This window comes from Haliotis rubra, unplaced genomic scaffold (genome assembly GCF_003918875.1).
Source record: "Haliotis rubra isolate DU_JTF1 unplaced genomic scaffold, ASM391887v1 Scf2198, whole genome shotgun sequence".
NCBI classification, from domain to species: domain Eukaryota; kingdom Metazoa; phylum Mollusca; class Gastropoda; order Lepetellida; family Haliotidae; genus Haliotis; species Haliotis rubra.
The window spans coordinates 2891-17514 of NW_025766223.1; the positions used below are offsets into that span (position 1 = coordinate 2891).

At 38.0% G+C, this 14624-nt stretch overlaps 2 protein-coding genes across 3 annotated transcripts; both read left to right on the plus strand.

The window, feature by feature from the left end:
- Window positions 1-1483: 1483 nt before the first annotated feature.
- LOC124277223 lies at window positions 1484-6160 on the plus strand. 2 transcript variants are annotated; one of them, XM_046712873.1, is made up of 4 exons: window positions 1484-1618; window positions 2268-2405; window positions 2691-2894; window positions 5270-6160. In XM_046712873.1, exons 1-4 carry the CDS (start codon window positions 1492-1494, stop codon window positions 5302-5304), a joined length of 504 nt encoding a protein of 167 aa, XP_046568829.1. In that variant the 5' UTR covers window positions 1484-1491; the 3' UTR covers window positions 5305-6160. The 2 variants fall into 2 exon arrangements, with proteins under 2 accessions (XP_046568829.1, XP_046568830.1); XM_046712874.1 differs by lacking the exon at window positions 5270-6160 and adding an exon at window positions 5202-5226 and having other exon boundaries at window positions 1487-1618.
- Window positions 5466-13751, plus strand: LOC124277224 (multiple epidermal growth factor-like domains protein 11). The gene is made up of 10 exons (XM_046712875.1): window positions 5466-5471; window positions 8647-8778; window positions 9068-9214; window positions 9373-9516; window positions 9651-9788; window positions 11021-11173; window positions 11553-11699; window positions 12322-12460; window positions 12601-12700; window positions 12954-13751. The coding sequence occupies exons 4-8, from the start codon at window positions 9495-9497 to the stop codon at window positions 12348-12350; spliced, it is 489 nt and encodes a 162-aa protein (XP_046568831.1). The 5' UTR covers window positions 5466-5471; window positions 8647-8778; window positions 9068-9214; window positions 9373-9494; the 3' UTR covers window positions 12351-12460; window positions 12601-12700; window positions 12954-13751.
- Window positions 13752-14624: the final 873 nt, after the last annotated feature.

A 14624-nucleotide genomic window follows, 5' to 3' on the forward strand; every position in this document is an offset into this window, starting at 1 on the left:
TGAGGAATTATGATAAGAAAGATAAGAGGACAAAGGGTAATAAGATAGGAAATGTTGAAAGCCTTTTAGCTCAGGTTGCGGATGATACTTCATTAACATTAGATGATACTGAGAAAGGTCGCTATGCAGTTCCCAATGTCTTAACTGTTTTGCAAGGTTTCTGAACTTCAAGATAATACTGAAAAGACAAGACTAATATGGATAGGATCAAAGAAAGGTCACGATACGAGCTATCAATCTAGATTGGTTACAATCATAATTTCATCTGTTAGGTATCAAAGTTGATGTTGATGTTGATCTAGAATCTTTGGTAATCATTAATTATTCTGACAAGCTTAGGAAAATTGAGAGAGATATGACAATTTGAGAATCAAGATTTCTAACACCTATGGGAAGCAATGTTGTCTTGAAATCCTTATTACTGCCAAAAATTAAACCATCTCTTCTCATCTATACCAAGTCCACCAGATGATATGATTCAATCTTTTCAGAAGAAATGCTTTGATTTTAATTGGAAGGGTAAGAACGACAAAATCAAAAGAAAGGTTGCTACTACCGCTGCTGAATATGGAGCTCGAGGTTTCAATGGTGTTTATATTAGCAAATGTATGCTATTTCAAATTGATTCTGAAAGTATGTTGTGGAGGCATGGTCTGACTATCTAACAATTTGTTATAAGAATGCGGCTGATAGTAAATCCATCACTCTGGCACAATATTTTGATTGGTGGCAGAACAGTCTGTCACAGCAATATGGAAGGAACAGGAATAACATACTTGAGAAATAAAGTAAACGATGACGGTAATGTACTGACTTTGGAAGAAATATGATAAAGCTGTTGGTTTTCTCACATACCAAGGTCTTAAAAGAGCAATCTTTGAATATATGAAAAGAGAAATGTCACTTTTAAACAAGTGGAAGACATTCTTGCCTACCCTACATTTTTCCTTTTAGCATTTTCAAAATAGCTAATAGGAAACATTTTTTTTTTATGAAACACAATGCCAACTTTGTTTTAATAAAACAAATGAACAATTAAAATGGGAAGAAACATTGGACAGACATTTCCGACAGAACGAATTGGAAATAATAAGTTGGTGGCTAATCGATGTACTCAAAGCGTTAAATTAGAATGGTTTCAGTAGAAGATAACTCAGAATATTTTGACAACTAATATTGACTTGCATGAGATTGGATATATTGATTCATCCGTGTGTTCCTTTTGTTACCAGGTGCCTGAGAGTGTTATACATTTATTGTGTGATTTTATTCACTCATTCACTCAAATATTAAGTTACTACCAGTCATGCAAATTTATTGCTTTTACAAACAATAATCAGTCAAAATTCTTTGCATTTTGGTCCTCTTTCCACACAGTATTTTTAGACTTTGAGGCTCAATATTTTCGTCGTCATATGAGCGAATATTCTCAAGTACGACGTTAAACCCAATTTCACCTCACCTCACCTCAATATTCAAATGTAATGTAAAATGACTTATGCTTTGCAGGTTTTTAGATACAGTCAAACCTGCACTAGCCGCTGTTCATACACAGCATGGACAATACTGTGTATCGATGCATACCTATGTACATGTAACATCTGTTGGGAAATAATGAGTAATGTAAAAACGTCTTATGCCTTGCATGTTACCAGTCGCGTCAAACCTTCACTAGTCGTAGTTCATATACAACATGAACAATGTTATGTATCTACGCATACCTATGTATATGTAAACATCTTCTCGGAAATAATGGGTAATGTGGATGACAAACTGGTTGTCTGAGTGAGAGGGTATACTTATGCAATCAAAATATCCATGAACGTTTGTGTCACTGATACCAGTAGAAATGAGCATCAGAAGGCATTACCCCTGTAATAATTAGTTACTCTGAAAGTCTTAATCCATCCCTTATTTGGAATAATCCATTATGGAGATATCATAACCAGCAGATCCTAGTATGGTGATCTACCTTCAGATGTTGGTAATCTATAGCCTGTTTTTTATATTGTATTGTCTTCTGTAACTAAATATTTTAGATTTAGATACTTGTTTTATATTCATAACTGTGAGATTCTAGTTGTTTTATTGTCCTTCGCTGACAGGCTTTTTTACTGTACCTATATGTATTATAAAAGTAAACCTGTTCACTCACTCACTCATAACAGGAAGATCTCAAATATCCAGCAATATAGCCCACTTTGACAGTTGGAGACTGACAATACTCCTTTCAGTGTTGAATCCTACCTTTCTGTATCTCCCCACAGGTTCCTGTCAACCAGGAAGGTTTGGAGACTCCTGTAACTACTCCTGTCACTGCGGGACATCATGTGACGACACTACAGGTGCCTGTCCTGGTTCTTGTGATCAGGGGTGGACAAAGGAAGGAGGTCTTTGCCAGACAAGTGAGTGGCACATGCATTTAACGCTATCATATAGATGTTAATTATTCTCCTTTGTTCGGTGTTAAACCTGCCTCTTGGTACAAGCCATTATAAAATGCATGATTCTCCCTTAACTCACACCGTATATAACATTAATAGATATGTTGTCGAGTTGTGGTTGTCATTACACCATCAACTTGAATCCGACTGTCACCATACATGTAAACCCTGTGAACCTTTTCAGTATTTGCACGTACTGGGGTCTATATGGATGCATGTGTATGGCATGATTCTTGAACCACATAGGAAACATTGCACTGAGCAAGACAACATCAACAACACCTGAAGCGTACGTAGGGTGGCCCGCATCAAATGCTGTGGATGGAGACAGTGACACTGGTGGTGAGGGAAGAACCTGTTTCCACGCTGGTGGATCTCCGTCAGACTGGACAGTGGATCTTGGCCGGGACTTCCAGCTGTATGACATCAGGATCTACAGCAGACGCAATTGTAGGTACCCAAGCATCTTGATCTAACACAGATATGAGCAACAGGCTGATATTGCTCTATCTGACGAGGCATATTTTCATTATACACTTGTGATGAAACCAAAGCAAACAGTACCACCCCATCACCTAATATACCTCAACGTGTGATATCTCCACTTATCTGTATCTGCTCACTTCTAGTATTTCATACGGTTCGCACCCATAACCCCTACACACACATTTCACCTACACCCCAGTTACCTACTGGGGCAGATGCCAGATGCTTTAAATATACCATTTATATCAACATTTAAACATTCCACATCAATGAATTGGCTCCGAAACAATTCCGTCTCGAGGTGTATACAAACAATTGATACCGGGTAACAGAAGAACGTAAACATGCATTAGGTTTGTATTACTCTGTCTCAAACTACAAAATATGGCATTTTGGTTATAACGGTGGGGCACCATCATCTAATATACGTGAACGAGTGTTATGTAAACGCATTTAAATCAATCCTATTATCGCTATACAGTTTCAAGATTAATTTACATCCTCTACAAAATCCAGGGCCATTCCGCTGATTTAAGCTAATTTCAATACCAGCAATAGTAGTTCTTACATTTAGCCTACTTACAGTCGATAATATTATCAAGTTTACCCAACAAGACATGAATGGAATAAATATAGGTCATCACTTTGGGGTGGTAACTATGCTGTATCAGGACCAGACAGTATGTGTTTAACTCTGCTTTGCAGATTCTATACTGTGATTATTTATTGGAGTGTGATATACATACATATATACTAACGGAAAAAAATAACTGTGCATAACATAAAATTGCATAAGATAAAGTTATTTGAAAATTATAAAAATAACCCTAAATAAACATGTAGCAAAACACTTTGCATGAAATGTGATGCCACGTAATGCGCGTGGCACGTGCACTTTGTCCACAATGAATTTACTCACTTTTGAAAAGTTGAAAATTGGAGGACGGTTGATTATTCTACAGCCTCTGAATGCTTTGGAAAACTCGTTAATTGCAACCTAAACTGCGCGTACGTCATGTCACGGCTTACAGAAAATCAACGTCTCCGCGCCGTGGGTATGCTCTATAGAGACGTTTTCAACATAATGGGAACAGGAGAGATGCACACGTGACCTCACGTCAGCAAGACAACCATATTCGGCTGACCTGAATCGATTCCAGACAGCCATTTTGTCTGCTTGGACCATTCCTGGCTTACGTCAATCAGGTCCAGGCCTGAAGTACCGACTGAGAGACCATAACATCCTACCCCGGCGGCCTGCAATACGTCAATTTTGCTCCAACGTCACCGACAGGCACGTCTTGCCAGGTACAGGCAGCATCTCACAGTACAGGAGATTGATATTGTGTGTTGTTCACTGATGTCGAGATTTCATCTGGAAAGCTCAGATGGCAGGGCAAGGGTGTACAGACGGCGAGGATGAACGGTATGTTGACGCATGCGACTTTCGACGTCGAGTGCGAAAGCGTTATGATATGGGAGGTAACGCAACCTTCATCGTCGCACACAACTTGTCAATGGCAATATGACAGGTCTGCGATTCAGGATGAGATGATTGGGTCTCTGACGTTAGCTGAATTGGGACAAACGTTGGTTCAGACATTGAACAACGTTCTCCAAGCTTCCTTCAATCTCTTAGTGTCGTCAATGCGTCGTCGTTGTCACGCCTGCATCAACACCAATGGTGGACACACACGATACTGAATTTGTGAACTGTCATTTTGACATCACATCTCTTCGAGGGCGTCAAATCATACATTTCGATATTCTCCTGTCAACAGTCAAATACATCAAATAGTTATTACGGAAAACATCACAGATCATGTTATTATCTTTTTGCATTAAAATGGCATTACATCAAATGATGCACAGTTACTTATTCCAGGAGTAGAATTGCTTCGCTTCACATAATGTTGTTGTGTCTTGGTTGTGTTTGATACCTATTAGAAACACACAAACATGTCTTACTGTTTATATACGGACGGTTTAGTAATTAACGTATTCATAACATTCATGATCAGGACGTTTACTGTTAGGCACCCTAAATGTATCTCGTTCAGTGAAGGAATGACAAATTTAGCTTCAAAGGGATTTTTTTTGCAAAACATATGCACTAATCAGAACAATCTTGAGCTTCAATGGGCTGTTATGTCTTTCTCAATTACGGTATTATTCCATTACATGAACATAGTTCTGTGATCTGAAATGTGAGCAAACAACAACTATATTGACACAGTATTAAAACATGTTTGGTTTTCAAGTCTACTTTAGAAATGCCAACTCCAGCATCTATCTGAAAGTATTATTATGTAACGTAGAATAAAACATCTGTTTTCCAGTCTACTATAGAACGCCGATTCTAACATCTACCTGAACAACGACGCCTCCGCCATCTGCTCCACCCTCCCGAGGCCATCAGATACTCCCAACCAACTGACGCGACGTGTAGATACCGGCAGATACGTCACCATTAGGAGCCAGGGGCTGGAGGAAGTGATGGCTATGCTAGTGCACTGAGCATCTGTGAGGTGGAAATCTATGGTAATCATGTATTGTATTAAGTATGTGTATTTGTGTGCTTGTGACATGCATGTGTTTGACTATCCATTTACAGCGAATGTACGGAGTCATTTAAGTTCCATTCAGGGTCCCTGATCCATAAATCATTTGTAACCTGTCGTAAGGTTCATCATATGCTAAGAAGGCTTTGTGGATCAGGACCCTGATCTTTAATCTCAATATTTGAGCAGCTTTATCAAACACATTGTGAAAGCGTTGCAGTGTTGATTGGATGTATTCATTTATGTATAAGTGGGTATTTGAAGCTCGGTCTTTTATAGTCGACAATGCACTCATACCTAACAAGATGCAATAAATATTGGACACGATGGCACACTCAACGTCTGTGAGGTGGAGATCTATGGTAAGTCATTTATTCTATTTACAAGAAATTGTCCATTCGGGTCCTGGTAATACAAATGTGTTCTAATGTCCTTCAACTCCAAAGACCTTGTTTGTAAGTTCCTTTACAGAATAAATTCTGAGCATTTGTAAAATTATCAACGATATCTTGGAGTGTGTTGACAGGACGTTTTCATTTATATCAAACTGGATAATTTATAATGGTTATTTCTCTTTGTTGTGTTCCACTTGTATGCATGTTTCATAACTTCTATTATTAATTTCCCGCTGCCGATGTGACTATTTTAATAACAATAAACTTATATTACATAGTTTTTAACAACTGGACGCGTTTTCTTTGAACAGCTGGAACTAGATCATAAACAAACATTGAACACTCTCCACATATTTATTCAGTGACATTTAATTTGGAGATAATTGATGAACGAGGAAGACCTCACGCACATTCTATTATTGTGGCAACTAGGTGGTTAGACTAACGTTCCTCGGGTGTATCTTGCAACGGAATCACAAATTACAGCAGTTTTGTGTTGCTGAATCCTAAGTCTGTCTCTATATGGTTTCAACTGACTGAGTCAACGTATAAACTGAAGTGTATTAACTAAAACTTAACTGTTGTTGATCGCGCAAATCGCCTCTGTCTATTTACACAGGGCAGTGGAATATTGAATTGATACGGTTGTATGAAGTTTAAGATCAGAATTTCAATAGTTTGATTAAACGAAGTTTGAAACACCTATACTCTACACTAAGTAACTGAATGAAGAAGAAGGGTTTATTTTGTATAAAGGCCAGACGACCCATCGTACAAGGTGGTACAATAGTGGTTTTGGTTACCATTTTCATACAACAACGCTAACAGGAGCAGAATAAACATGTTCTAAGAATTTGACAAAATTATTTATGATGTTATTGTCGGATGATGTACATATGTTGCGGAGTGAATAATAATATCCATGGACCGTTTTCGGAATGTAACGCCGACGCATATCCTCATAGCGTTTACAAACATAGACAATATGGATTTCATCCTCAATACTTTCACAGTGTTTACATAATACAATATCATCATTGCAGGAGGCAGTACCTCTTCTAATATATTTGATACCACAGTGCATTACACCCTGATCTAAATAATGTGAACAGACGCTTGCACGTATTACTTATATTCAATGATAAATATTTTTCACAGGTCAACAGAGATTTATGGGACTTATAGAAGGACAGCGAAGGAACATCTAGGGACAAATGCCACTCTTGCATAGAGCAGTTGTTAATTCTTTCAGTAAAACATATATAGAAACATTTTTGTATCACCGACATCTTGTGAAATCCAAGCTGTACCAAAGCCAAGATAAAATAACAAATCACTGACATGCCGAGCCCATGTGGGACGGTTCCTGAATTCAACAGATAATAAAAAATTATAACATTGATATGGATATCTACTTTGATGCATTCTCAATAATCTTAGCCAGTATTTAATACATTTGACATAGCACACGTTGCTTAAGGGTGCCCTCCACATTCCCCATATGCAACAGCATTAGATGATCTGTAACTAATCTGGAGTAAAATTTGCAAAATTTTCGATGGACAATTTCAATACTTTCTCTCTTTTTAAAACCCCATATCTCAGCACCATATGTTAGAATTGGTACAATTTTTTTATCAAAATATAAAATCCTTCTGAGAGTGACATATCGTATCGTCTTATAAATGGCTTGATCGGCCACAGTGCTTTATTAAGCTTGATCAGATAATGTTTTACATGCCCTAGTCCAAATCAATTTGGGAGTTATCATAAGTCCTAGATATTTATAAACATTGACAGTTTCCATTCGAATGCCATTATAGAACCATTTTTCGTGTTTGGACAAGGGTCCACCCATTTTAAAACAATTATTTTACTTTTATCCGTATTAATATCCATGCCCCATTTATGGGAATACATATGTAGGGCGTCAAGGCGGCGCTGTAGTCTAACAACAGTATCAGCTATCAAAACCAAATCATCTGCAAATAACAGAGCTATAATATTCAACATATGTTCGGAGATAAATATACCGTCATCAAACTTATTTTCTAAGGTCGATACGAGCTCATTAATATATAAAGAAAATAATACCGGACTAAGGACACAGCCTTGCCGAACCCCACAGGTGCTATCAAAATATTCAGTTAATTTCTTACCGTACTCAAAGGTTACAGTGGCCTTGACATTAGTATACATATTTTTAATCAACTTGAAAAAATTTCCATGGATCCCATTTTGCAAAAGAACATAGAGTAATTTAAACCTATCCAACATATCCAAATGAGATCCAAAATAATACCAATTTTATGAAGCTAGTAAATGCTTCTGTTGCCGATTCGGAAAAGTCATTTAGAATTCTGTATTGAGATCTTTTAAAAACGCCTTCAAGTAAAAGACTAACTTGCCTGTTATGATAAAAACGTTTGTCGTAATCAACGATTGCATTCACTATCCCATTATGCCTAATCACCCACGTTATAGATTTAAATTCCAAAATTCACTTTTCAATATGTTTCCCTACCCCTCCAAACCGCCTCCGTGGTATAGTGGGTTAATCGTCGGAGAAGGGAATGAAATGCTGGCGGTTCGATTTCCTTGAAGCGTCACATCAAAACACGCTTAACTATCGGAAGTATTGTTACTCTGGTTAAAACAACCACAATTTTTTTAAACAGAATCTTAAACCAAATTTTACCACATACCAGCTTTCTCTCATTCTCCCAATAACATTAACTGTACCTCATGACAATGTACCAGTCTGCAGCCCAGGAGTCTACGGGGTGAACTGTAATAAGTTCTGTCACTGCCTGGATTCAACCTGTGATCGTTGGACTGGATTCTGTCCTGGAGACTGTAGACCAGGGTGGCAGGGACAGAGATGTGATACCGGTGAGACGTTTCTACTGTCAGTATTGATAGGTTCCAGGTAGTGGTACTGGAATCTTCAGATACGTAGACGCATACATTAGACGCTGACTGTAGGTTATTCATGATGTCGTTCTGGAGGTCTTATTATGGGTAAGTTTTCAGTGGCCTGTGAAGTAGTGCATCAACATTACCTTCCTTCTGACCCGTTTCATACACTTTGTTGAACCGATTACCTAGAATGCTTCACAAGTTGAAAGCCTTTCAACTTTATTTACGAATGAATATTTTATTTCTTATCCATATTTTACAGCTTGCAACAGCACTACGTATGACACTAACTGCAAGAAAACGTTTGCTGGGCGGAAGTGTTCAGCTCCAAGTTCGTCATGTGACCGTCACACTGGGGCATGTGACACAGGATGTCTTCCTGGTTGGATAGAGGTTGACTGCACACAAGGTAAAGAATGTTGAAAGTTTATTGGTATGAATCGGCACAACAATCATTTGCAACTTGAAACCAAATAATCAGTTATTGCGGAAGGGACTTTAAGATGAAGAACGTCAATGCACATGCAGCCGTGAATGCACTCTAACCTCTACTGTTCTTTCTCACAGAATGTGCCAATGGAAAGTACGGCGAAAATTGTACAGGTCTTTGCTCTGAAAGACACTGTGCCGGAAATTCACCATGTGATCATGTGACTGGGTCATGTAATTCTGGATGTAAAGCTGGATGGATGGGTGTTGATTGTAAAGAAGGTCAGTCGTTAAAATGAATCGTAATTATTAGTAAGTGAATAAGAAATAATCTTTGAGCCAAAGCCTTTCTTCAGAATATGTACGGTACACCTTATGGTAAATTACAATATGGAAACCGTGCCGTTCTATTTCAGCTTGCGATTCCAATCATTATGGACCCAACTGTCATGGTGTATGCTCCTCCAGACACTGTGCAGGGAACTCTTCCTGTCACTCAACAGGAACCTGTGACAGTGGATGTGAGACAGGATGGACACAGGGTGACTGTACAGGTAATGTCCTTATGTCACATGTTACTAATGCACAAACGAGGTTTAATTAATTTGTGATAATCTAGTCGTTATACTGTCCTTCACTGACATATTTTTAAAAAAAGTTATAATATGTTTATTCTTAGTACATAACTGTCGTCACGATATAGCTGAAATATTGCCGATGTGACGTATACTTGTAACCCACTCACTCACTCACATGTTAATAGTGAAGGACACTCTATAATTCATCTATTGGTTTTAAATAAAATGCGCAGTATACATTTCAAGCTGAAATACCCTTTCATCTGTCACCAATAGTAATATATATCCCTTCGGCGACAGGTTTGATTGACAAATGTCTTCAAGAACAAATCAGAATGTGTTCGCTCATGAGGTCCAGAACAGGACTACTTGTATTGTTACATTTTTAAAAGTAAATTCAAATATTAAAGCTAAAAGGCTTGGTTAATATATGGAAGTTTTGAATAACAATGCTCATCGTTATGGATGCTTTAAAATACAGCAAAGGCAGGAGAACACGAATACCTTTCGAGGTGGATTAAGTCAGAGCGTGTCACGATCATCCAAACTGTGGTAGCCTTACAAATTACTTTTATTGTCATGCCTTTTACTTTTGTAATAACGCGACGAATAATCATTCCATCAATAAAGTAATTGTTGGTGAAATATAATTAACGTGAAACATAAAACATGATGACCACATAAGTCGAGGGTGTATGTCATGTCAGGTTATGAACAACGATTGGTCATAGTCCACTACTATGTTGCTCAACGACTCTTCAACAATACTCTAAACAGTAGATCACTGCACACAAGGGAAATGATAAACCCATTTTCATATGCAACTCTGGGTTTATCATTTCCCTTGTGTCGACTTTTACGACTGAGCATGTATTTATGAACCACTATGTAATAGTGATCACACCGCACGTTCGAGAAATGGTGAGGTTGTCATGGCACAAACACAATGAAAACCAAAGTTCAGTGTTCACATGAAGCAAAACAATAGTACCATGAACATACTGTAATTCATGAAAATTATCATATCTAATAACGTAATGCGTACATTATATCACCATGTCATGGTTTATATTTGAATACCAAGGGTGATTTTTCTCATTCAGAGGGGTATTCTTGTTGTATTTGCTGGAGTATATTGTAATAGTTATAATAATTATGTAAGTGTGGAAATTTAGACGAAACTACATTTCTATGTTTTACTTTTACAGTGCCTGTCAACTGTCGTCCTGGAAGGTATGGACCAGGATGTACAGAGTTCTGCAGTTCCCGCAACTGTAAAACACCATCTTCTGTGTGTGACGTCACTGGATCGTGCCCAGATGGATGCCGGGAAGGATGGCAGAATGATGACTGCATTATACGTGAGACTAAGATTGAGAATTGTTTTCATAGTGCTACCTATTTCTACTGTTATATAAGATATATATCGTATATGTAATGCCGAATGCTAATGAACTGTGGACGATATACATATCAAGTTGAAATAGATTTTGCGGAGATGACACGTGCTGCTATTTTGTCATGTGCAAATGCGTAAGGTATGTAATGCGAAATGCCAATTGTATGTTATATACTGAGTGAATTGCCAGTGACATTACAATTCAGTAACATTGTTATTGTGACTCTTTATGTATCATCTTGATTGAATGTAGATCGAAAACCTTGTTGCAAGACATTTCAACCTCACGAAACAAAGATGTAATTGTTCGGTGACCAGTCTCTCTCTTTCTTTGCGTGAAGCATGTCAGAGCAGGAAGTACGGTTCTAACTGCAGCAAGTCTTGTGATTCACGTCATTGCCAAACTGCACCAGTCTCCTGCGACCACGTGACAGGAGCCTGCGCTGCCGGTTGTCAGGAAGGATGGATTGGATTAGACTGTACTCAGAGTAATGTTTCCAGAAATTCATATTTAAAATATATTCTTAGAATTAGAAACGCATAGATGATGTTGATATGCGTCTATACAGCACTAGCTCTGAAATGGTTTGAAAGATATTTCGAGCTAATATGTGAGTCGGCTGAGGAAGGAGTAATGCCAGGTGAGAGTGCGGTCTTGTATGCAGTGCCCATGGTATCTCAGGTCCGCCAGTATGTGTAGAGTATTGATGTTTTATTATTTCAATCAGAAACACTGTTTTAGATGTGGGACTTACTTACTGATGAAAGAGCTAATTATCACTAGTCTTGCCTCTTCCAAAGCTGACAAAGCTGGTAATAGCCTACAACAGCCTGTCAGCATTTCCATCATATGATCGATAATCTCCTTTAGACCATACATTTTCGCAGGAGGCAACACTCATGATAATTGTATACATTGTATTTTACCGTATTTTCAAATGTGTCCTCTCTCATCAGGGTTTCATATGCTGTATATTACTGTATATCAGTGGGGAATTCAGTAGAAGAGCCAGAAAGATTTGATAAGATATGTCATTGCTGAAACATATTTAAATTTACTTCTTGATAGTAAAACTTCATCACTTAATACCGGAACTGTTTTACTTTCAGGATGCAAGCCTGGAACTTATGGACCCTGATTGTACTCGTTGTGGATATTGTGACGTCACGTGCAATGTTGGAGATGGACGCTGCCCCGGAGAATGTCTGGACGGCTTCACTGGTGACCGATGTGATGAGGATGTTAGAGGTTCGAATCTCATTTATGCCTTTATAAAAGTTGCTTTAGATCGGCGTTAACGTTGATATACATTATGCATGGGCGTATTATAGTCAGTGATATTAAATAATGTCAAACGCACAACTAATTTGTTTGTGTATCTGGTTCAGTGTCTCCTGTTACAAGCGGCGTCATTGGAGGAGCGGTAGTACTTGTTGTAATGCTGTTGCTGATTGGTGGGCTGATGATGTGTCTGCTGAAATCTGGAAGGTAACTTTTGAAAAAGTTTTGAAGAAGCAGTAACAATTATATAAAACAGTTATAAAAATGTGTGCACGGATATTGCTGTTAATACAACCTACGAAAGGTACACGCTCAGCGGAAAGTTTTCAATTTCTATTAATGGATCAGTGTGCACTCGATTTCAATTTTCAGCTTCCAGTGGAGTATACAACAGTTCAAGATAGATTTTCAGGCTCTAAAACTGTCCCTGTCCTATTTCTATAAAACGTCTCTGTTTCAGACTGAAATGGATATCCTCACCAGGCACAGGTGTCAGAAATACAGACACAGGGGCAACTGGAGAGATTCCTTCTTATGCGAACACGTCTGGAACGAATGAACAAGACTACACCGAACTGAGTGAAGTCACCAGGGAGGAGAGAGAGGAGAAGTCACAGTATGATATCATTCAGAACAAAGTGTATGGAAACAACCAAATCTGAGTTGAGAGCAGCGGATCCTTTTCGAACGTGCTATGGCATACATTTAATTTTCACAAAGCTGAATATGATCTGTCAGAGAACAACTCTGGAATAGTGTATATGGGTATACCATGAAAGATATCCAGCCTGAAATATGATATTAAAATCTTTTGAGTTTACTTTCGTATTTGGTATTTTGTACATATAATAAGTGTTAATGAGTTGTCGTTATTGTTATGGTATTGTTATATTTGTTGTTAGTTTTATGATTATCGCGTTTTATATATATATATATATTGTGCATTGAATGTAATTTGCTTTCCTGTATGTATGTTACTGAAAATCAGATAATTGACACTTATATTTTGTACTGCGAGCATGATATATACCGCAGAAGGAAGGGCATATAATGATATCCTAGACAAAACTGGCAACGAATACTTTACACAGGAAAGATTAAAATGAAAAAATATCCCGTTGTACACGTATGTTGTATCCGGTCAGTTAATAACATGTACCCTTCCTGGTGTCATTAGATAGTATGACTGAAATCATGACCACCGATGTCCGCAGATGTGATACTTTCCGATCTGCAAATATACAAACACTGCAAAACATAAAGGAATGTATCAAATACGCTTTGCTCATGTTTTTGTTTTAATGTATTTCACCACCTAAGTAATTGTTGACTTCTTCGTTTTGCTGCATTTTAAAATTTCTCTGTATGTGATTAATTTGTATAACCCATGTTCTATTTCAGCAGAATAAAATTTACCAACAAAGGTTTTCTTAATTTATCCACTTTTCCTGACGCATTACATCCTAGTTATCAACAACAGGGGATTGCCTTTCGCAAATCTGAGTCTTTGGACTATTTTGTTCTTATCTGAGAAAAATTCAAGTTACTTTGTTATTTTTGAGAAGAATTGGAATTGTCTAAAAATGTTCATCTTATATACACATCATGCTCATTGTGAACATTGATGTGGTAAGGTATGGACTGACCTCAGGGGAAGGTCATTCCTAACTTCTCTGTGAGAGCTGGCACCAAGAGGTGAATTGTATGATAGGCGTCTTTAGACTGACTGACTGAGTGAGTTTGGTTTTACACCGCTTTTAGCAATATTCCAGCAACATCACGGCGGGGACACCAGAAATGGGCTTCACACATTGTACCCATGTAGGGATTCGAACCCGGGTCTTCGTCGTGACGAGCGAACGCTTTAACCATTAGGCTACCCCACCGCCCGCGTCTTTAGAAGTTGTGCAATGAGAGAGTAGCAAATGTGTGGACTAGTTAGTTAGCTTGATAACGGTAAAGGGTATGTCCCGAAACGTCGCCATATGGATATCAAAGATCCCGTGTTCGACTTTAAGTGCACCTGTGCAAGACATTCACATTAAATTGCTACAGACGTATAAAGTACTGAATATAACTGCTTTTTGCATGTTTCGTTTCTATCCGGATGTCAGTAAAACGGAAGTACATT

Coding starts and splice junctions, on each gene's coding strand:
- LOC124277223 (XM_046712873.1), top strand. CDS start 1,492: ATGACTTATGCTTTGCAGGTTTTTAGATACAGTCAAACCTGCACTAGC. Junction 2,406..2,690: donor AGGAGGTCTTTGCCAGACAA/GTGAGTGGCACA, acceptor TGAACCACATAG/GAAACATTGCACTGAGCAAG. Junction 2,895..5,269: donor GATCTACAGCAGACGCAATT/GTAGGTACCCAA, acceptor TCTGTTTTCCAG/TCTACTATAGAACGCCGATT.
- LOC124277224 (XM_046712875.1), top strand. CDS start 9,495: ATGGGTGTTGATTGTAAAGAAG. Junction 9,517..9,650: donor GGGTGTTGATTGTAAAGAAG/GTCAGTCGTTAA, acceptor GTTCTATTTCAG/CTTGCGATTCCAATCATTAT. Junction 9,789..11,020: donor GACACAGGGTGACTGTACAG/GTAATGTCCTTA, acceptor TTACTTTTACAG/TGCCTGTCAACTGTCGTCCT.